Source organism: Amborella trichopoda, chromosome 3 (genome assembly GCF_054954075.1).
Source record: "Amborella trichopoda isolate Santa Cruz 75 chromosome 3, AtrichopodaSantaCruz75HAP2 v2.0, whole genome shotgun sequence".
Lineage (NCBI taxonomy): Eukaryota > Viridiplantae > Streptophyta > Magnoliopsida > Amborellales > Amborellaceae > Amborella > Amborella trichopoda.
The window spans coordinates 54,580,943-54,604,541 of record NC_142338.1 but is presented as its reverse complement, the minus strand read 5'-3'; the positions used below and the strand labels follow the sequence as shown (position 1 = coordinate 54,604,541).

The 23,599-nt window shown below is 35.1% G+C and overlaps 2 protein-coding genes across 6 annotated transcripts; both read left to right on the top strand.

Annotated features, from left to right (window-relative positions):
• Positions 1-304: 304 nt before the first annotated feature.
• ECP63 (embryonic cell protein 63) lies at positions 305-2,169 on the top strand. The gene is made up of 3 exons (XM_020664191.2): positions 305-1,198; positions 1,346-1,470; positions 1,558-2,169. Exons 1-3 carry the CDS (start codon positions 389-391, stop codon positions 1,694-1,696), a joined length of 1,074 nt encoding a protein of 357 aa, XP_020519850.1. The 5' UTR covers positions 305-388; the 3' UTR covers positions 1,697-2,169.
• Positions 2,170-14,238: 12,069 nt separating this feature from the next.
• Positions 14,239-22,821, top strand: MGT10 (magnesium (Mg) transporter 10). Of its 5 annotated transcripts, none has more exons than XM_088861413.1 (14): positions 14,239-14,689; positions 15,892-15,964; positions 16,495-16,565; positions 16,766-16,840; positions 17,329-17,414; positions 17,506-17,596; positions 18,528-18,596; positions 18,911-18,991; positions 19,083-19,248; positions 19,633-19,678; positions 20,014-20,094; positions 21,758-21,840; positions 22,108-22,151; positions 22,451-22,821. In XM_088861413.1, exons 5-14 carry the CDS (start codon positions 17,380-17,382, stop codon positions 22,544-22,546), a joined length of 792 nt encoding a protein of 263 aa, XP_088717539.1. In that variant the 5' UTR covers positions 14,239-14,689; positions 15,892-15,964; positions 16,495-16,565; positions 16,766-16,840; positions 17,329-17,379; the 3' UTR covers positions 22,547-22,821. The 5 variants fall into 5 exon arrangements, 4 of the variants coding, with proteins under 4 accessions (XP_088717539.1, XP_088717538.1, XP_006838742.1 ...); XM_088861412.1 differs by having other exon boundaries at positions 16,762-16,840; XR_016051739.1 differs by lacking the exon at positions 16,766-16,840 and having other exon boundaries at positions 18,528-18,613.
• Positions 22,822-23,599: the final 778 nt, after the last annotated feature.

The following is a 23,599-nucleotide window of genomic DNA, read 5'->3' as shown; positions in this document are numbered from 1 at the left end:
CCATAGAAGGTGGACCAGTCACAGGACAACCCAAAAGTACGTGCAATGAAACTTCATTGACGTGTAATGAAAATGAAGGCACGTGCAAACGATCGTGTCTTAAGGAGGCGTAGACACGTATAAGTGAACGCTCCTTATCTCTTATTCGCGCTCTCTTCGGAAGAATCAAAAGATGGTCGGTCGAACGCGCTACGTGTCTTTGAACCATTTCAATCCGACACGAGTCCATGCAATTCCCACGTGTCGTCCTCCTTTTCCGACTGCAACTCCGTGTAAACCTTTAAAACCCGGAGCCCAAGAGACAGTGCAGGAAAGAGAGAAGTAAATAAAAGAAGGGATCCATTTGAGAGGAAGAACGAGAGACAGTTAGAGGAGAGCGATAGTAGAAATGGCATCGAGACAGGAGAGAGAAGAAAGAGAAGCAGCAGCAGAAGAGGCGGCAGCACAAAAGGCGTCGTTGGAACTGAGAGAAAGCGCGGCCATGAAAAGGGACGTGGTGGCCTCGAGAGAGGAAGGCACCGAGCCCGCAAAATCCACGGAGACGCACAAGCCTGGTGTGCTGGGTGCCATACAAGAAAGCACCGCCTCCCTCTTAAAGGCGGTGACTGGCAAGGCGCAGGAGGCCTCTGAGAAGGCTCGCGAAACCAAAGACTCGGCTGCCCAAAAAACAATGGAAACCAAGGACTCGGCAGTGGAGAAGGCCCAGGGTGCTAAAGACACGGCCGCCCAGAAGGCTGGTGAGACTAAGGACTGGGCCATGGATAAGGCTCGAGGTGCTAAAGAGTCGGTTGGGGAAAAGGCCGAAGGTATCAAAGATTCGGTGAAGGAAACAAAGGATTCTGCCATGGAGAAGGGACGAGAGACCAAGGACTCAACATTGGAGAGAGCGAGAGAGACCAAGGACTCGGCTATCGAGAAAGCGAGAGAGTTGACTGAGTGGGCTGCTGAGAAAGCGAGAGAGTATAAGGAGTTGGCCGCTGAGAAAGCGCGAGAGACTAAAGACTCGGCCATGGATAAGTCTAGAGGTGCGAAAGATACAACAGCTGAGAAGGCAAAGGAGACAAAGGATTCGGCTGTGACTCGAGCTGGAGAGGCAAATGACTCGGCGGCTGATGCAACGAGGGGAGCGATGGATACGCTGTCTGGCAAGAAAGAGGAGGCCAAGCAGAAGTCCAATGAGTCTAAGGATCCTGCAAAGGTAAGTCTCTCTCTCTAAGGTCTCTCCTGTTCCCCTGTCACTTAAGTGATTCTTGAGTTTCTAGGTCTCCAAATTTGCTAGCATTTGAGAAGAACTCGATCATTCACCATTAATGAGAGGGCCTGATGGCCCTGGGTCGTATGGCAGGACGTATTTGGAGAAACAGAGGAGGCTACTAGGCAGAGGTTGGAAGATATGAAGGTTACTGCAGAGGATGCAGGGGAGCGAGCGAAGCAGAAGGCAGAGGCCAACAAAGAAGCTGGAGCTGAAAGGCACGACTCTTAACCTGTGATGAAATGAATTGAAAGCTCTCTCTCTTCTCCCCTCTTGACGTTGTGGTGCAATTTCTTCTGTTTCAGGGGGGAGAGAGCAAAAGGAATGATCTTGAGCACCCTAGGCAATGTAACTGAGATGATCAAAGAGGAATTCACGTGTCCAAAGGAGGCGGCAGAACGCAAGCAAGCAAGCAAGCAGAGAGGAGAAAGGCTACGGAGATAGAGAAAGGGGCGAAAGAGGAGAGGGCAAGCAAGGGGCGAGAGTGAGGTCCGAGGCGAGGCGAGGCGAGGCGAGGCGAGGCGATGGCAGCCCGCACCGGAATAAAAATAGCCAAGGATTGATCAAGCACGGAAAACCTACGATGATGTGGACACAGACGAGGTGGCGACAGAAGCTCATGGAGAGGAACGGAAAGGGGTTTTTGAGGAGCGTAGTGGATAGAGTGAAGGAGGTGGTAGGGGTAAATTCCGAAGACGACCAATCTCCTCGTGGGAAGATGATGTTGATGTGTGCCTAAGTAGTAAGTAACTAAGTATATAGTTTGAAATTCATTTTCATGTTGTTTTTTAGGGGGTGGGGGAGTTGGATATATTTTCATATTGTTGGTTTTTTTTTTTTTTTTTGGGGTTGGTAGTTTGAGTCATGGATCTATGTTTGTATCCTCAGTGAATTGATTGGAACAGGGAACTTTTAAATCTTGGCGTCCTTTTAGGAAAAGCATATTTGAGGGTATAGGATCTCATTTTGTTGTTTGAATAGGAGAGGGAGAGTCCAGGTAATTTTTAGACGACATCCACATTGAATATAAGCACAAGGTAATTTTCAAATTTTTCGACGGCATCCACGTGGAATATAAGCACAAGGTAATTTTTAGACCACATGGAATATAAGCACTTGCGTCGGCAACGTCAGTCGGTCCAACTCGGAACTCGAAGATCAAACAGGAACGTGGCACTAGCCGGCTGCTTCCGGTGGTCTGATGGGCATCTTAAAAACCGTTTAAAAAACGAGTAAATATCAACAAATAAGAGCAATTAAACAATAATGGGGCACTGGCCAATCTGGTTTTAGCGAGTTCTGGTTGTACTTGCGAAAGGAAAATATATATTGCCGGTCAGGCTAATATAAAAAAAGAAGAAAAAAGATAGTACACAGTAATCTGTATCAGGTTAATTGCCTATCAGGTTAATATAAACAATAAAAAAAAGGTGTACATATTAATCTGTATCAGGTTAATATAAAGAGATGTACGTAGTAATCTGTATCAGGTTAATACAAAGAGATGAACATAGTAATCTGTATCAGGTTAATACAAAGAGATGTATATAGTAATCTGTTATAGTTGGGAAGGTGCATATTGGAATCAGTATAAGAACGGTCGGTATAATATCTTGTATTTTATGTCTTGTATTTTATGGTATTGTATTTTATGTCTTGTATTTTATAGTTAGTTTGGGTATTTTGTCTTGTATTTTATGTTAAAGTTTGTGGTAAGTTTAGGTAGAGTATAGGTGTTTGATATATTTTTATTTTTGTCTTATATTTGTCTATTCAAGGCAAGGTTGTATATTCATAATCTTCAATCGATATAAGGAGTCTCTTCAGATGAACCTGAGATTGTTCACATGGTATAGAGTAAGGTTGTTTATATTTGCCGTGTCTATTTCTCGTATTTGAAGCATTGTCGATTTTTAAAATGGGTCTGTTGCTCATCCAATTGGTGCAGTTTTTGTTGAGTCGTGTTTTTGACTTTTTGATGTTTTTTTGTCGAGTTTTGTTTTGATTATCTGATCTCTCTCTATCGAATTGTATTTCAACTCTTTGATCTATTTCTTTCTCAAGTCGTGTTTCAATTTTTTGATCTGTTTGATTATCTTTCACTTGGAATTCTCTAATTTATTTGATCAGAGAGCAATCTGAGCATGACAATTACGATTACGTTATGCATCTGAAGATTTAGTTCGTTTATGCAATCCCACTTTGATTCTCGTTTATGCAATTCCACGTTGATTTTCTAATCTGTTTTTTCAGAGAGCAACAAATACTGTTTTTATTGGTCACGTATCTAAAGATCTTGCTCTTGCTCTTTTATGCAATTACTGTTCAAATTCCAGCTGATCTCTCTCTTAGTATCTTGAGTTTGAGGGGAGTGGGAAAGGAAAATATATATGGCCCATCAGGTTAATTTAAAAGGTGTATATGATAATTTGTATATTTGAAAAGGTATATATTGTAATCGGTATATATGATAATGGTAGGTACAATATTTTGTATTTTAGAAGGTGCATGTGATAATATGTATACTTGAAAAGGTGTATATTGTAATCGGTATATATGGTATATATGGGAATGATAGATACAATATCTTATATTTTATAATAAGTTTGGGTAGAATATAGATGTTTGTGATTTATTTTTATTTTTATCATATGTACTTTTTTTATTTAAGACAAGTTTGTATGTTCATAATTTTTAATGGATACAATAAGTTTGTTCAAAAAAATAGGAGGTTCTTCATAGTCGGGTATTTTAAAAACCCTTTTTTATTAAAAAAAAGAGTAAATCTCAACAAATAAGGGCAATTCAATGGGGAAGATGGATTCCTACCCGCTTTTTTATATAGATTAGGGAGTTAATTTTTTTTTAAAGGAGTCGGGTGGTGTCAATTGAAGACTACAACCTGATAACTAGATTAGGTATGGGGGTGCACCCTTCCTAATGTTGAGAGCACCTTCCCTTGCCAAAGAATCTACTTCTTGGTTAGCCTCTTTGAACACGTGTGGGGTGTAGACATGCGATAAATCTTTATTCTATCACGACTCGAATCTCATCCATAATCTGAATTTCATCCATAATCGATACAATAGATCAAGTATTGTTGAGGATTGATGTCTTCTATTTTGAAGAAATAGATATCTTAAAGTAGAATAAAAAAGATAACTCTGGAGGGTCAAAGGCTCGAAGGGTTTGAGGGCGGGGAGGAGTGTCCGGCACAAGTAAATTCGGTTGACTTGGCCCCTGCAAGGGTTTGAGGGCGGCAGCTTTTGAGAAAATTTTTGAATATTTATATAAGGGTATTTCAGTATTTTGTATCATTTATTTCGGATTTGATATATATATGTACATGAGTATTTATCCGTATATGGGTATTTTGGTAATTTGTACGAGACTCTATATATTGTAGCGACGTGGGTTCTTTTTAGGGTTTAAGGGAAAAATACTAATTTTTTTTGCAATAGGAGAGAACAGAGAGACGCGAGGAAATGAGAGCTATTGTAACTCTATTCTCCATTGTTAGTAAAGGAGTTTTCATCTCTCGTGAACGTAGGTATGTTGTCGAACCACATATATTCTTGCGTTGAAGTTAGCTATTTTTTTTTTTTGTGTTTGTTTCTTCTTTTTTGTTTTCATGGTATTTCGTTTTTACAAATTGGTATCAGAGTCGGGTTGATTATTCCTCGTTCTGAGGTTTGCGACCACGATGACAAGAAAATGTTCAAGTGTTAAGTATGACATTGAGAGGTTCAATTAAAAGAACAATTTCATTCTTTGACGGCGAAGGATGAACGATCTTCTGATACAACAAGGTCTGGCTAAGGTTTTGTTAGGAAAATCAAAGAAACTATCAAAGATAAATGATGAAAAGTGGCACGAGATGGAGGAAAAGACGGTAAGCGCAATTTGTCTGAATTTGCGTTATGTGCATACAAAATTTGAGAAGTTATTTAGCAAAATTTGAGAAGTTATTTAGCATTTAAATCTGAATATACAAGAAATGTATTCCCATTATGATCTCTAAGAAGCCCTCCCTATATGCATACACCATTTGAGAAGTTATTTAGCATCTAGACCTGAATATGCAAGAAATGTATTCCCATTATGATTTGTAAGAAGCCCTCCTTCTAGGGAGCCTGATCGTTGAAGGAACTGCCATTGACTGATCGAGTGGGTATATCCTTGCTCTACATGTGTTGGCCGATCTTAGAGGCCTCTCCTAAAATGTGAACCAAATCGCATCTTGACACCTCAACACTCCTTTGTAATAACGTCGCAATTATTTGTTTATTTGACCTAATTCCATTGGCATTAAGAACCTGTCCCTGGAAGGTCTTATTCCGCCATTGAATGAATCTATTCGTGTCAACAAGATGTTACCAGATTTATTAACATGGTCTAGCAGGCTCCACGAGGATGGGGACTACTTTCAGAAAAGGAAATTAATATTAAAGAGTAAAGGTTTCTTAAATAAGATGTTTCCTTGTTCTTTTGTGGGAAGATGTCAGCTAAAACTTATAGATGGAGATTGAGGCCCTTTGTTTCTTTAGAAGTGCAATAAAATTGCAGAGGGTTCGTTCAAAAATCTCAAAAAGGTTTGGGGTTTTTTATATATGATTGGGAGCTAGTAGTCTCATTGAAAAGAAGTGGTTCTTTTGAGAATGACAAGGGGAGGAAAGACGAAATGATCCCACATGGGAAACCATAAGTTTTTATGTTTTTCTTGTTTCAAAATCCGTAAGTTATGGTTAATTAGATTTAAGAAGAATAAATGTAAATGTTTATATGAATAATGGATTTCATTTGTGGTCGTCTTATATATATATATATATATATATATATATATATATATATATATATATATATATATATATATATATATATATATATATATATATATATATATATATATATATATGAATGAAAAAGTCTTCTCAACGCCTATAGGTAAAAATGAAAAGTGATTTCAATTACTCTTATCACCGTCCAAAGTTCATCACACAGTCACGATTGTCTGGTAATGTTTCATTTTTTATTTTTTTCTACAAATCGGAATGAACTAAAATTTGGATCGTGTGTACATCTTAGTAAGGCGCACCTAATAAAATATTTAAAAAATAATTCGTAAAAGACAATTGACCAAAATACCACCGAAAACTTTTGGGGGTATTTTGGTCAATTTTTTCATGTAAAATATTTTTTTGTAGTTTTAGTAGATTCACCTATTTTTGATAAATACATGCTCCAAATTTCAGGTCATTCTAATTTGTAGAAAAAAAATGAAAAATGAAACACTACTGGATAATCATGATCGTACAATGAACTTTAGACGATGATGATGGTAAGCGAAATCATTGTTCATTTTCCCCTATAGGCATTTTGTAGTATCTTCCATATATATATATATATATATATATAGAAAAATTTATCTAAGGTTGCAACCTTAAAATGTGGAATTACAGATGCACCTCAAAAATCTATTTTTAAGATAATACTAAGTATTTTTTACAACAAAATTGCTTGTTATGATAAATTTGGAGGTGCACCTTAATTGGATTGTTTAAGGTTGCAACCTTATAGAAACCACACCCATAGGATCATTATATATATATATATATATATATATATATATATATAGGAAAAAGCTGGGGTTAGCCTACTAGCTCATATGAACATATGAGCCCAGCGGCCCAGATTGAATCTGAGCCAATCTGACGATCACGGATGTCCGATAGTGTTTGAAAATTTTTTTTAATAAAAAAATATCAAAAAAATATATTTTACACGAAATAAATTGACCAAAATACCCCCAAAAAGTTTTGGGGAGTATTTTGGTCATTTTATTGTTCACAAAATTTATTTTTAATATTTTTATTAGGTGCATCTTGATGAGAAGAACACACGATTAAAATTTCAAGTAATTTGGATTTATAGAAAAAAAAAATTCAAGCACTACCGGATATCTATGATCGTCAGATCGGTCCAGATTCAATATGGGTTGTTGAGCTCATATATTCATATAAACAAGTGAACTAACCCCAACTTTTTTCATATATATATATATATATATATATATATATATATATATATATATATGGAAGATACTACAAAACGTCTATAGGCGAAAATGAATAGTGATTTCGCTTATCCTCATCACCATCTAAAGTTCATCGCACGGTCACGATTGTTTGGTAGTGTTTTATTTTTCATATTTTTTCAAAATAACTTGAAAATAACTTGAAATTTCCAAAATTTCAAATTCTTGAAATTTGGAGAGTGTGTACATATGAGTGACGTGCACCTAATAAAAATATATAAAAATAATAATTCGTGAAAGAAAAATTAACCAAAATAACCCTGAAATGTTTTTAGGGTATTGTAGTCAAGTTTTTTTATGTAAAATATTTTTTTGATATTTTTCATAAATTTTTCTATTTTTGATGAACACACACTCCAAATATCAGGTCATTCTGATTTGTAGAAAAAAAATGAAAAATGAAATACTACCAAACAATCGTGACCATGCGATAACTTTGGACGGTGATGATGGTAGGAGAAATCGTTGATCATTTTCGCCTATAAGCGTTGGAAAGAATTTTCCATATTGGAAAAGTCTTTCCAATAAGACTTTCGCCTATAGGCTTTTCCAATAAGTCTTTCCAATAAGACCTTTGCCAATATGGAACAGTCGTTCTAACGCTTATAGAAATAAATAAACTGTGATTTCACCTACCCTCATCACCGTCCAAAGTTCATCGTATGGTCACAATCATCTGGTAATGTTTCATTTTTCATTTTTTTTTACAAATAGGAATAGCCTAAAATTTGGAGCGTGTGTTCACGGTGATGAGGGTAGGCGAAATCACCGTTCATTTTTGCCTATAGGCGTTTTGTAGTATCTTCTATATATATATATATATATATATGGAAGATACTACAAAACGTTTTACCTACCCTCATCACCGTCCAAAGTTCATTGCATGGTCACGATTGTCCGGCAGTGTTTTATTTTTTATTTTTTTCTATAAATTGAAATGACCTGAAATTTAGAGCATGTGTTCATAAAAAATAAATGAATCTACGAAAATTATCAAAAAAATATTTTACATGAAAAAAATTGACCAAAATACCTCCAAAAAGTTTTAGATTGCGAATTATTTTTTTTCATATTTTTATTAGGTGCGCTTCTCTAAGATGTACGCATGCTCTAAATTTCAGATCATTCCGATTTGTATAAAAAAAATGAAACACTATCGGACAATCGTGACAGTACGATGAACTTTGGACGGTGATGAGCTTAGGTGAAATCACTGTTTATTTACGCTTATAGACGTTAGGAAAAATTTTCCTATATATATATCACGCCTAAAATAAGTCTCTCTCCATTTTTCTCTTCTTTTTTTGAAATGCCATCATCTCTTTTTTTTTTTCTTGTGACGACACCTAAAGAGAAAGCAAAATAAGTGGTGGCACGTGAAACCCTAGGGCCAGAATTTGTTGATTTTTTTAAGGAAGAAGATGTTTGTACAACCTAAAGTGGAATTAGTTATCAAGTTCAACCCTAATTTACTTGTATAGGACTTCTACAAACCCTAGTTGAGTTTTTAACCCCTCTGAGGCCCTAAAATGAAAAGTATTGTTTGAAAAGCTTATCTATCTTAAAAATTCCTGCAAGACATAAGGATTAAAAGTGCGTCATTGGGCAGAGAGTTTGGTGTGTGGTGTATCGAGTCTTGTAGGGTAGCTCCAGTCATCATCTAGTAAGTTTTTTGATTGATTTAATTATATTTTATATTTCTCTGTGAATTTTTTAGAACTTATTTTGTATTTGAAATTATAATAGAAGATTGATTATTACTTCCGGATGGTGTTTATTTGTTTCAACAATAGAAGCAGCGGCCTTAGGTTGTATTTAAGGTTTTAATTTGAATTTACACCAGTGAATATTGATCCACGTTAGTAAAAATCAGTTATACTGAATAACAACAAAAAAAAATATAATTTACTATACTGAGTGTGGAGCCTGTGGCGTACACATAAGGTCTATGAAACTACCCATCTATATAACTAGACTGAATGTTGTAAGCAGGCCTTCTTGCCATAACCATCGCGGTGTGAGTCTTCCTAACGTTACTGCGGTGCAGTTCGTGCATTTCTACTCCACTCCACTGCATGGACTGCTATTCATACACCTTTTATAAAAAACGATAGAAGAAATAAAAGAAGAAAGAGGTATATAGATATATTTTAAAGTGGTTTTATATGACGATCATTCTTTTTAAGACTATAGGACTGGATAATTTTGCAGATTTGGTTGAGGAAATTGGGTAAATTGCCCTGGACTTAAGCCTCCAACCATGTGTTCGGTTGGAACTTAAAAACTTGTTTATCTACTAAGGTGTTGATTTGGCTCCAATTCCCTCGGGTTACGTGATTTTTTATTTTTTTATTTGTGGATCTCCTAGTTTTTAGGCGGTCTATGCCATCAGTGATCCAGGCACGATACAAACTGGCCCTATTACTTGGACACTTTGAAATTTGATTAGTATTATATGTCTAGTTAGACAAATTTTTATACAATAGTACAGGGATCGCGACATTACTCAGATCACCCTGTCAGCAACACGATTCAAATTAAGCAACTGTTATCCTAATCGCGAAGTTTTTAAAACACCGGTTTTAATTTTAAATCCTCTAGAAATGCAAGTTTTTGGCTTTCTTTTGGTAATTCAATGAAGATAACCAGTCCTTATCTTTTTTTGAAATCTTTCAAGATTTTTTAATGCGTCAAGTGAGAATGGAAGCATAAACTTTAGTAAGGGGCATAAGTGGTGGCAGCACCGTGATCCCAACCCATACATAATAAGTAACAAAATACCGAATTTATTATTACCTAACGCATTTAAAAACTACTGATAATTTAAAAATCAGGTAAAGTCTCATCATCGCCACTGAATTACCAAAAAAATATAAATAAAATACCGAACTCATCTTTAGGTAAGGTAAGCGCAAATGGTGCAAAAGATGGCTTGGTTTGTTGTGCGAACGAAATTCAAAATTTCAAGTTAAGAGATTTATAAGTGTTAGAAAACTTAAAAATACATCATCTATGAGTTGAAAAAAAAAGTAATGCCTCAGTGGTGAGATCTTAAATGTTGGAAAACTTAAAATACAAACTTTTTCTTTTCAATATAACCATCTATTGATAGGTGGTTTCCAAAATTTCGAATGTAAAATATCTTCCCAAGTTAGTATTCAATACGAGGGAGTAAATGTAGAGGATGCTGCCTGCTTAAATTTCAGAGAGTTGATGTACCTCCGGCAAACGAAAATATCTACTCAACAAATTACTAAAAAAGAGAAAATTTCCAGCAAACGAAAATGTCTACTCAACAAATTACTAAAAAAGAGAAAATTTACGCAAAAACCTGACTCATATTTTGTGGTATTATGAATGTTTCTATATTTTTCCCAAATTTACATCAAGATCCTACTCTCATTTTATTTTTTAAATTATTATTTGTTCGTGTTTTGCCCATCTTGTCTGATATTAGCTACATCAAACTAGTTTTTATTTTTATTTTTTTGAACTCTATGGCTGTCCGATGGCCCAAATATTGGACAAACCTAATCGTGGATCAGTTAGATATTTCAAACAGTGTTCTCAGATTTGCTTCGGTGCCTTATTAGGGGAATACTTCAGTGTATATATATATATATACTATGTAACGCCTATAGGAAAATACTATGCAACGCCTATAGGCGAAAATGAACAGTGATTTTGCCAACCCCCATCATCGTCTAAAGTTCATCGCGCGGTCACGATTGTCCGATAGTATTTCATTTTTTAATTTTTTTCTACAAATCGGAATGACCTGAAATTTGGAGCATGTATTCATCAAAAATAGAAAAATCTTTGAAAATTATAAAAAAAAATATTTACATGAAAAAAATTGACTAAAATATCCTCGAAAAATTTCGGGGGTATTTTGGTTAATTTTGCTTTTACGGATAATTTTTTTTATATTTTATTAGATGTGCTTCAGTAAGATGTACATACCCTCCAAATTTCAGATCATTCTGATTTGTAGAAAAAAATGAAAAATAAAACACTACTGGACAATCGTGACTGTACGATGAAATTTGGATGGTTATAAGTATAGACGAAATCACTATTCATTTTCGCCTATAGGCGTTGGATCACTATAAGAACCTCTCACACCTATGTGTGTAGGACCTCAAAGGATCACTATTAAATTTGGCACAAATATCTACAAAAGTCAAGTCCCACACCTATGTGATAAGTTTTTTAGAGATCTGTGCCAAATTTAATGGTGATCCTTTGAGTATCTACATATATTGGTATGGGAGGGTCTCATAGGATCATTACTCGTATATATATATATATATATATATATATATATATATATATATATATATATATATATATATATATATATATATATATATATATATATATATATATATATATATATATATATATATATATATATATATATATCTTCTCAACGCTTATAGGCGAAAATGAACAGTGATTTCGCCTCTTCTGAACGCCTATAGGTGAAAATGAACAGCGATTTTGTCTACCCTCATCACCGTCCAAAGTTCATCGCAGGACCACGATTGTCTAGTAGTGTATCATTGTTTATTTATTTTTCTACAAATCGGAATGATCTAAAATTTGGAGTGTGTATACATCTTAGTAAGTTGCACCTAATAAAAATATATAAAAATAATAATTCGTAAAAAAATTAACCAAAATAGCCCCAAAATTTTTGAGAGTATTTTGGTCAATTTTTTCATGTAAAATATATTTTTTTATAGTTTTCGTAGATTCACCTATTTTTTATGAATATACTCTCCAAATTTCAGGTAATTCCGATTTGTAAAAAAAAAATGGAAAATAAAATACTATCGGACAATCTTGACCGTATGATGAACTTTAGGAGGTAATGAGGGTAGGCGAAATATCTGTTCATTTTCGCCTATAGGCATTTTGTAGTATCTTCATATATATATATATATATATATATATATATATATATATATATATATATATATATATAACCAAGAGATATATCAGTGTCATAGAGTCCTAATCTTTTTGTATTTTTATTTCCATTAAGAAACTAGTCAATATCAATCTCAATCCCATACAATATAGAATTTTATGTGAGTGATTTTTTGATATCACCATATCCAACAAATATCCAACTTGATATCAAAATCGCCTGCTCACTATGCCAATATCTAATGGATAGCTTTATAAATTCATCATCTTTTGTCAAATAAATTATTTTGCCATTATTGCTGGAAAGATTATGCTTGCTATCATATTTATCTACCTCAAATAAAATGTTTGAATACTTTGCCATATGTTTTTCTTCAATCAAACGAACAAACACTAGCCTTGTCTTGAACCATATGCTCTGATGCCACTTGTTAGGATTTAAGAACCCTCTTAGATGCGGAAACATGAACCCCACTAAGATTATGTAGCAGAAACATGAATCCCAAAAGTTTTATCTCTCTAAGATTATGTACTTATCTAGCTAGAACAAAATAAGAGAGAGCACGAGCCATAATGTGATAAATACAGTATGAAACATACACCACAAAAGTACAAAGATTTATGCGGTTCACCTTTAGGGGCATGACAAATTGAAATCCACTAGATAAATGAAAATTGCATCATAGATTTCCTTTCTAACCTTTAGCAAAACCCAATCGAATAAACTCTTTTAAACCCGCTCTCCTGACCGGCACTACCACAAGTAAATTATTGTCTAAGAAGAGACCCTTGAGAGCAACCAAGAATTTCTTTCACTAAAAAGAAAAACTACTCAAAACCTTCATGCTTCATAGTAAGCTCTCTTTTCTACGGGGAGGCCTTGTCTCTGTTGCAGAGGAGGCTTTGCCGGGAGGCCTTGTCTCTGTTGCAAAGGAGGCTTTGGCAGTTTCTTTAGAGGAAGCCACATTTCCCATATAATGACCCAAATAGGGCACACAAGTCTTTCATCTTTCATCCCACATTTACCTAAGGTTAGGAGTCACATTAAATAAGAAACTTCATATATATATATATATATATATATATATATATATAATATCCCTTCTCTTCCCTCTTACTGTCTTTCTGAATGGAGTATCTTCTCCAATTATTGTATTTGTAACTAGTAAGTTGTTATTGTATAATCGTTGTTATACAGTAAGCAATCGTTGTTATACTTATATGATCGATTGTCCTGTTTATTATTCATGCAATTCAAAATTAGTATTCAGTATTAAAATTAGGAATTCAACTCATATTTCGTGGATTATCTTAGATATTACATTAATTCCGCTGTCTTCATAATATTGTTATTCTTTTATATATATATATATATATATATATATCAAGAACCAAGAGATATATCTTAGAGTCCTAATCTCTTTGGATTACTGTTTCTAATAAAAAACTTATCAATATCAATATCAATCCCACATAATATGGAATTTATTTAAAAGTGAGTGACATTTTGATATCTCCATATCCAACAATAATTAGATCTAACGTTCTAAAAATTTGAAAGTCTCTATTCAATTTTGAGATATTATTTTTTCAAAGTGCACTGCAGGTGAAATTAGAAAAAATTATTTACTACGATAATCTATGGGTTTAAGAGGTTATAACTCCAAAATTTAAAGTCCAACAATTAATGCTAGATGGAGTTTTACCCAGGGGAATAAATGGACAGTATACTCCAGATGAATTGTCCACAAGGTCCGGCCTTTCCTCTCTCTTAACAATTTGGGTTTTGTTTTTTATTAGTTTCAGGAAGATCTTAGTTAGAAGGGAAATGTAACCGCTCTCTAGAATTTCCCTTGGACCTTTACGTGCCTTTGTCCACTGTGATAGGATAACAGTCACCACTTTTACTAAAATGATATTTGAGGCTGGCATTTCACAAGAAAGCAGATTTTTCTTCATGGCTTTTTGAAAAGTACCAGGTTCAACAGAAGCCATTGCTTTGCTTACATTCAAGCAAGGATTTTTAGCCCATCTATGTCCATGCCTGAAAGTTAGGGATGGCTTCTTTGATCTCCTTCTCTCCAACCCCAGCACCTGATCCTTCCTCTCTCTTGACCTCCAATTTAGTTCATAGGGTGTATTTTGCTCTGCCCCATCTTTTATCTGCGAGAAAGGCACTGGTTTTGAGCAGTTGTGTGACCCAAGCTAGTGAGGGAAAGCTTGGTGAATTGGCGAATGAGAAGAGGGTTGAGAAAACTGGGGAACAAGAATGGGAGGAGAGGGGAGAGAGCGAGTCTTCTGATGTCAGAGATGCGAGGGGGAGCATTGATGGCGCACATGGTAGCGTCTCATTCAACAGTAGAGGCCCTGATTTGATCTCTCTTGGGATTAAAGAGCCTGTTTATGAGGTACCCACAATTAATTTTTGTTCCATTTTATTTCTTGTGAAACAGGAAGCTGTTTCCCGTTTAGCGCTTTTCGATTTGATTGTCTTTTCTCTGGTTATTTCCTGTTTTTTGTTGACAAACCCACATCGATTTTTCTCTTTGAATTGCTTAATCTGTTGGGTTGATTAGACTTTAATAGTCAGAGGAATGCAATTACAGAAACTTCTGTTAAAATGCTTGTATGATGATGATTGATGCTCAACTCACTTGCTAGTTCTTTTTGGTCCCATATCTGCTCTTACGAATTAGGTATATCTTAACTAGTTCATTCCTGTTCCATCTTCATTTATTTTCATATCTTAGTTGCCTATTCATGAAATCAATCTTAGGGGGAGGTAGGCCTCCTTATGCCCTTGACATAGAGAAGGAATTTTTTTTTTTTTTTAACTGATTCCATGTGGATTGGTTTGAGATTGGGCGAGAATTTTTATATTATGATTTAGTGGGATGACAACCAATTATTTTTTCATGTCTTTTTTAATCTAACACCCGGCTAATGTTCTTAAAGCTCATAGAACATATCGAATCATTTATTTCTCTATAGTATGGTATCTGTATACCATATGCAATAATTTCTTTTGTGATTAGTATAATACGGCTTTTTTTTTTTTTCGGGTGAGTCAGTGGGGAGAACTGAGCCTAGGACGTAGGCTTGCAATTCGTCAAAAGCTAACCAATTAAGCCCGGGCTCTTTTCGTGGTATAATACGGCTATACCTTTGGAAGAATGTGCAACAATCACTTAAAGTGCCCTAAGTATATCAACTGGTTGTTGGTTTGAAATTTGACTGCTTGTAGCCTATTTGGAGCTCCTCCCCATGGGACTTGGTTTTGGGTTTGGATCCCATGCCTATCTGCTTAAGAAGGATGGTATCAATTTTTGTCCAATTAATGTTGCCAGTAATCAGAACTTGTTAAATTAACTTACATGCAGTTCATAATAGGGATTTTAGATTGACCTCATGTTCCTGTTTAAACCCTATTCTCGCAAGTGTCCCTATGAAATGGGTATGTTGGTTTGGTGTAGGTTCTCATTCTTGGTTCATGTTGATATTAATTGATGAGTTTTTGTGTCACTGCTATGTTTGTAATTGATATGCTACTTCTATAGGACTCTTATATTAAACGATATGGGTGTTGTTTTCTTGATATTGTGTTTAACAGGTGATAGAAGTGAAGTCAAATGGGAAGATGTCGAAAAAGAATATTAACAGGCGGCAATTGTTAAAATCAAGTGGTTGGCACCTTGTAAACTTACTAATTTTGTAAACAGGTGTTTTCCTTACAGATAAATAGGGTATTTGATGTCTTGCTAAGAAGGGTGATTTCAGCATTTGAGGAAGATGTCTCCGTTTTTTTTTTTCCATTCCTGCTTGAATGTGGTATTTCTTGATATTGTAACTATAGGGCTCATTCCTTGTAATGTCAAGTTATAAAGTTTTTGGTGGAAAAACGTGGGAGTCATTCCACGCCTACCAATTTATTCAAATTTCAAAATACAAGAAGAAACAAGTCCTTTTTTTTTGTCAGAATTTGTATTTTTCAGTCACACAAGGACTTGCAAGTGATGGAAAGAAGGACTGTCTTATTAACCTGAGAACATCCATATAAATATTATGCATATCTATATAAATGAATAGACTCCCTTTATATCTTGTCCAATTGATTGACGAGCAATTGTAAAATCTAGAGCTTGATCTTTATCAATATTCTTTTATTTATATATATTTGATTTACTATCTCCATATTGAATATCCCTGGTTTCAGGCCTGAGGCTCCGTGATATTAGAAGTGTTGATCCATCCCTATGGTTGACGAATTCAATGCCATCTTTGCTGGTATGAATGCTTTGTCCTTTTCTGTCTAAGAGAATTATGGTTTTCTTAGTCTAAGAAGTTTCATTCATCATCATGGACATCAAGTTTAGATTTATTTCAATATCATGACCTTTTCTTTGTGGGTATATTTGTGATTATTATAAAATAAACCGAGAGGAATTTAAACTTGGATTGTCAGATAATACTTTTTATTTAGGCAGTTCGGAATTTGAAGAGCAGTTCAGAATTTGAAGATAGTGGTTAGTTACTACTGGAATCCATGCAATAACTTCCAGGTAGAAGCTGCCTCCAATGCAATTTAAAGAGTGAAAAAGCATCATCTTAGTGAACCCCATATAAGCAAGGAGAACTTAGAGGGTGCTTCTCCTTTTCATAGCTTATAAGCCGGTACATACCAAAACAAAAAGTGATGTGCTCCTTTCTGTATAAGTTCTCATTTTATAAACCTATTGAACAAAAAAAGAAAATCTCCACAATGTAAGCTTTACCCTAGCCTGTATTGCTGCATGATTTTGACCAAAAGAAATTTTGTATAATTCTGCTTTGCATTATGTTTCACCCTCACACGGGATTCACATTTTTAGATTAGAAGCATAGCTATGCTGCATTTAGTTCTTAGCCTCAATGATGTATGATGGTTCTTGTTGCTGAAATAATTATTAAAGGTTCAATAGTTCAATGGAATGTCCTGGGTGCTTTATTATGAATTGATACCTTCTGATATTTGGTTGCTCTTGCTAATGCAACGGTTTTGTCGATACAGGTTCGTGAACAAGCAATTTTATTAAATCTCGGTTCCTTACGTGCAATTGCCATGCCTGAGCGTGTCCTTGTTTTTGATCATAATCGGTAACACCACGGCTTCTTCGATTGTAATTCTGCTTGTGTTATCTGGGGCCTTTTACTGGTACTGACTTTTTCTTTCATTGAACTTCTGTAGTAAAGGTGGAAAAGCTTTTCTAGAATCGTTGTTGCCTCGGTTAAATCCGAAGAACTCTAGTGGAGGGCAATCAATGCCATTCGAGCTAGAGGTATGTCTTTCATATATCCATGGGATGTGGTATTTAGCAAGGTATTCGTACCTCAAAATTGTGTTATGCTCATTATGGTTGTTTCTTGGTGTTTGTTTTTGCTTGGCATTATACCTACGTTTCCCTCAATTGTTTTAGTACAGCTTATCTTCTCATTTATCAAGCTTTAGTTTTAATGTGTGTACACATGCACGCACACACAACACGCAACACGTATGTATTCTATCCCTTGAGAGAGAGAGAGAGAGAGAGAGAGAGAGAGAGAGAGAGACCCTGCCTCTTCTTTTTCACCATTTTGGAGGATTCTCTGTTTTGGCTGGAATCCTTGGGATCAATGGGAACTTTTCACTGAAAGGGGAGGGTCCTAGAGGCTGTGGAAACATAAAGTAGATGAGAAATGCAGAAGAGAGAGGATCCAGCGAGGGCTGCTTCGTTCCTACAAGAACCTCTGCGATTCGTGTCCTTTTCATTTTTAGTATTACCCAGATGCATAAGATTGATGGCATCTGGGCTTCTTTAGGTAGGAAAAGAGCTTGGGCTTAATTGGTTAGCGCTTGATGATTTGCAACTCACCCAAAAAATCTGGGCTTCTTTAGGCTTGAGTTTCACTAGGCACAACCTGGCTTGTATATTATGAGAGGTGGATATGGCTAGAACTGTTATGAGTATGATTACATCTATAGAGATGTCCAAAATCCTAATATAGATTATCTAGATCGCAAAACATTTTACGAACATTTGCTTCTATTACAAATCACTGAAGTTCCCTTGAGTATGGTGGAAAGTGATTATAGCACTTTTGAAAGGATGGCATAATTTTATGAACATGTCATATGAAAGATTTGTTTGAGCACCTATTTTGTGGCATTGATTTTACTTTAGATAATATTTTTGAATTTTGGATGTTGACTTTCTCCATTTGTATTACCAGGTAGTTGAAGCTGCCTTGCTTTCTCGGATACAACAATTAGAGCAGGAACTGATGGATGTGGAACCCCGTGTGAGTATGGGTACACAGTGAGTATATCGAGAAGTTCTACTATACATAGAAGAATAACTTTTATTATATACATAGAAGTTGTGATTGCATCTTGGAGAAAGTGAGAAGTTTTTCTGTTCGTACTTCTGTTATTGGTATGGAGAGGAATCAGTTGTGCTAGAATATATAATTTCATTTTATGCCTTGTAAATTTGTCTTGGGTTCATTTGTTTTGTCGTTTTTACACCCCGGACCTCTTTGAAAAAATATTACTTTTATTTGTGGTAAACTGCTAGTCCTACTGTTTGTCATGTGTTCTTCTCTACATGAATCAGGTCGTAGCATTGCTTGAAGTTCTGCCAAATCGGTTGACAGCTGATGTGCTAGAGCAACTTCGTCTTAGTAAACAAACACTGGTAACTTAAGCATCTGAGATCACTTGTTTGTGTTGCTTTTCCCACTTTTTCAAAATTTTGTAATATGGTGGTTCATCTGTTAATTTGGCAGGTGGAATTGGGTTCTAGAGCAGGAGCTTTGAAACAGATGCTTTTCGATCTTCTTGAAGATCCCGAGGAAATACGGCGCATATGCATCATGGGAAGAAATTGTATATTACGGAAAGGAACTTCAGAAATGGAATGCTCAGTACCCATGGAAAAACATATCGCAGAAGGTGAATATTTCCTACCATAGTCGTTTTATTGTTTGTTTGTTCATGAATTTTCCTTCTGTCCTCAGGTAATTGTTTCTGATACCATCTTGTAAAGGGCTAATTTGTTGTCAAACAATTGTTTTTTTATGTTATCTTTATTACCATCTATACAAGAATCTTTATAATTTCTGGACTAGTCGTGGAAGAGTAACGGAGTCGAACTATTGGATTGTATATCAAAAAGTTGTTGATTTGCTGTTTGTCCCATTTAGTGGAAGATATCACACTCAACATGATTTATGAAGTATTATGCCCTTAACTGTTTTGTAGTTTCCTCTTATTTGTTCAATATTCTTGGAAATTGCTTTCGCTTAATGCTTTTGTTTCCTATTTTGATGCCTGCAGAAGAAGCGGAGGAGATTGAGATGCTTTTGGAAAACTATCTGCAGAGGTCAGGACTCTATTGCCATTTTAAGGTCTACTGGATGCCTATTTCAAGTCAATTGTGTTTTCTGGCTTGAAAATGCAGGCCAAAGTCCATAATTGGAAGTGATAAATAGTTTCAAGCGATTTCTAGAAACTTGTATTAAGACAATGGTAGGGAACAAATTGTTCATGTATAAAACCCAAATTTATGTAAATCCAAATTGTTCATGTATAAAATCATTTATTTTTCTTCTTCTTGATGTTTTAGCAAATCCTATTTATATTAAATAAGCAAATTTTTGTATTGGTAAATTTCTTGGATGCCAATTATAATGGCCAGTATTAATTACTGTTATCCAGATGCGAATCTTGTCATGGTCAAGCCGAGAGACTTCTGGATTCAGCAAAGGAAATGGAAGACTCTATTGCCGTGAACTTAAGGTTGGTGGCCATTTTTCATTGGGCAAAGGTTTCCTTTATGAAAGTAAGTTTCCTTAGAAACTTTGATTGGTGAAGGTTGCAGAGAAAAGAAACCTATTCCCCTTCTTTTAATTGGCAAGCAACCTATGCCCCTTCTTTTAATGGGGCAAAGTACTGGTCAAGGAAACATTGCATGACTGGAAGTTTGAGCATCTTTCATTTGAACTTTTACAATTTCTTCTTTTTATCCCATAAAGTGGTCGACTATACCCATAAGCATAAGACACTTACAAATGAATTCATGCAATGAGTCACTTGAATTCTGAATGATAAATAAATATGTGAAGCACTGTTTTTTCTTTGGTTTTAAATTAGTGTACCGGGACTTAGCCAAGTTACTTGGCCTGTTCGAGTCCCCAAAACACCGGCTTTACTTTCATGACCCACTAGAAAGGGGCGTACAAGAGCGGCTAACCTAAACAAAATGCCATCTTGTGCTTGTTGTAAGAAAGGGGCAGGTTATATATTCTATACTCATCTTTTTTTATCGTTATATATTCTATACTTATCTTTTTATCTTTATTTTTATTTATTTTTACCTCGGGCTAGACTCTTGTGAGTTACTCAGACTCACCTGAGTAACTTGTGTTGGCCAAGGTCTGAGTCATTTTTCAGTACAGTGGTTTAAACTGAACTTTGAGGCGTTGCTTAGGCTTTGAGTAGGTACATTTTATCTTCTTGCACAGTGTGCTTTATTACATCCCTTTGTGATAATGGTAACGTTTGTATAAGGTGCCCACCTTAAACAATCAAAGTAAGTCACAACTCCAAATGTTGTCAAAAAATGCAATTTCGATATTGAAAACTTTTATGATGGCCTCAAAATCCATGTCCATCCCTAATTATAGAATTTAAAATTCCAAAATTGTCCAGATCGAGTACATCTATAAACACTTAAAAATCTTAGAAATGGACGGTCCAGATAATATTTTACAAGATGCACTATTTGTAGGACTTGAAGTCCCTTTTTTTTATATTCAACACCTCGAAGTTGAGATTAACAATTGCCGAGTTTTCTAGTGTTGGAGCAACCTTTTCTAGATAGGTTTTTGAGGTGCACTTCACTTCTATAATACAAGCTTGACACCTTATGAAGACTTTTTCCTTGTGATAAACATCACTTGTTTTGTATTTTATTAGCTGTAATAGTTAAAGGAAAAAGTTTACTTAAGGTTGCAACCTTAAAATGCAGAATTGCAGGTGCACCTCAAAAATCCATCATAAAAGGTTGTTTTGATGATGAAAACCCACTAATTGATAATCTCAACTTCAAGATGTATGAATATGAAAAATAAAAAGATTTCAAATCCGAGAAATAGTGTATCTTGCAACATATTATCTGGACTGTCAATTTTCAAGATTGTCATGTGTTTATAGATCTACTTGATTTGAACTATTTTTAGAGTTTAAAGTTTTATACTTAGAGCTGAAAATAGATTCTCAAGCCATCCCAAGAAATTTTGATACCAAAATTATATTTATAATAAAATTTAGAGGTGCGCCTTAATTGGATTGTTTAAGGTTGCAACCTTATTGAAACCACACCCATAGTTCAATGCTTCCATCTTTCGAAACTGAATAGTGATGTGGTTGCTGGACTCTTTCTATTTCTTGTGCCTTGCAGCTCAAGAAGGCTAGAAGTAAGCAGAGTAGAGTTGCTTCTCCAGGTTGGGGCATTCTGTGTTGCTGTGGGTGCTTTAGTGGCTGGTATAAATGCTTTTCTGTTGTCTCCAAATTTTTTCGGTCTCACCTTTCCGATTAGAAGTTACTTGATTTTTCTATTCATGATAAATGACAAAAACAAGAGGAAAATAAGCATTTATATATATTTTTTATTGCCATTAGTTTTCTGAGCTAGCATTGTCCAAATGCAAAGCACAATATACATATGCTGTTCTGTGTTGTAAATTCAATCGTTGCATATTTTACCATGTCTTCCCTGTTTGAGACAAATCTTATTTGTGTTTATTTCAGGCATATTTGGAATGAATTTGAAGTCATACCTTGAAGAGCATATGGTACGTCCTCACTCCTTAAAATTTCCATCAATGTATGGTCATCTTGAATCATTTATCATCAGAAACAAAGAAAAGATCTTGAACCATTTCGTTTCATTTTCTCGAAAACATACACTTATATAATTGATTAGTTTGTTCAAGTCACATTTATCATGCTCTGCAAATAGCTAAAACACTGGATAGTTTTTGACTGCCTCACTGTTTCATACCCCTCATGAGCCAAGACTCTGATCTGATGGCCCATGCTCTTGTTTGCTTGTGCCCATTATTTACTGATACGATGCTGGTATTTTCAACAGTGGGCATTCTGGTTTACAACAGCTGGAATAGTCATCGGTGGAATGGCTGCATTCTTCATGATGTATTCCTATCTTAGGGCAAAGAAAATCCTTTAGATTTTTTTTTCTTTTCTTTTCTTTCTTTGATTGATAGCTTCATCTCTCTTACAAGGTGGATCCATTTCTTGGAGATGCGATTTGTTTCCATGCGGATGTCTTTTGAGTATGGGCAAATGGAAGTTAGTGGTTGTTAAAAAGTTGGATTCTCCTGTCCCCAGGACTTGTACAGTTTCTAGTATGTGTCGTTTTGGGCTTTCTCCAATATTTTGATATGTACACCACTAAATCCTTATTCATTATAAAATATTTTGTCTATTTCATTTTACAATCAATTGGGCTTCACTCATATATCTATGATTAGGCACGATTATGTGTGATGTGCATGTGTGAGAAGCACATGCTGTACCAGTGTTTAAGTGCATTACGCTTCAGATGAAATTTTAAATTTAAGAATATATAAATCATGGAATAAACATGGATCACACAGAATGATTATTGGTTGATTTATAGAAAGTGGGTATTTCTTTCTCTTGGATTCATTTTCAATTTTTAGAGCCCTTTTAAGTTTTTGAAGATTTCCCTTAGAGATATGTCTGCAGATTTACATAGGTTAGTATCTTTAATATTTGGCATCTCTCTCATATTATCTCTACCTCTACTTTCCCCTTTGATTTGAAGTGTCATATATTTACTTTCATATACTACTAGGGGGAGAATATAACTAGAGATGGTTTTGATTTGAATCAAGAGATGTTTAGTTCCTTAATGAAGAAGATATATTACATTTGAAGAGATAAATTTGATCGATGATGAGAGGCCCGAGCCCTTTCATGCCATACTCAAGCTTGCCGACTATTCCATCTTGAAGTTTTTCTCTTTAAGGTCAATTTCTTGAGCCCTCTCTTGTAATAGGGAGGGTTCTATAGTATTTATAATGTATGCCCTATTTTGAACTATGATTTAATATATGTTCAATAGATAATTAAGGTGAGAAGAATAAATAATGTAAAGGGAAGCTTGAACTCAAGATATATATGTATGTTTGTGGCCTTTGTTGCTTCAGATTAGGAGAATATATAATTGAAAAGAGAAGGATAAGTAATGGAAATA

Coding starts and splice junctions, on each gene's coding strand:
- ECP63 (XM_020664191.2), top strand. CDS start 389: ATGGCATCGAGACAGGAGAGAGAAGAAAGAGAAGCAGCAGCAGAAGAG. Junction 1,199..1,345: donor AGTCTAAGGATCCTGCAAAG/GTAAGTCTCTCT, acceptor GTCGTATGGCAG/GACGTATTTGGAGAAACAGA. Junction 1,471..1,557: donor AAAGAAGCTGGAGCTGAAAG/GCACGACTCTTA, acceptor CTTCTGTTTCAG/GGGGGAGAGAGCAAAAGGAA.
- MGT10 (XM_006838679.4), top strand. CDS start 14,339: ATGGCTTCTTTGATCTCCTTCTCTCCAACCCCAGCACCTGATCCTTCC. Junction 16,566..17,328: donor ATTCAATGCCATCTTTGCTG/GTATGAATGCTT, acceptor TTGTCGATACAG/GTTCGTGAACAAGCAATTTT. Junction 19,679..20,013: donor TTGGAAAACTATCTGCAGAG/GTCAGGACTCTA, acceptor ACTGTTATCCAG/ATGCGAATCTTGTCATGGTC.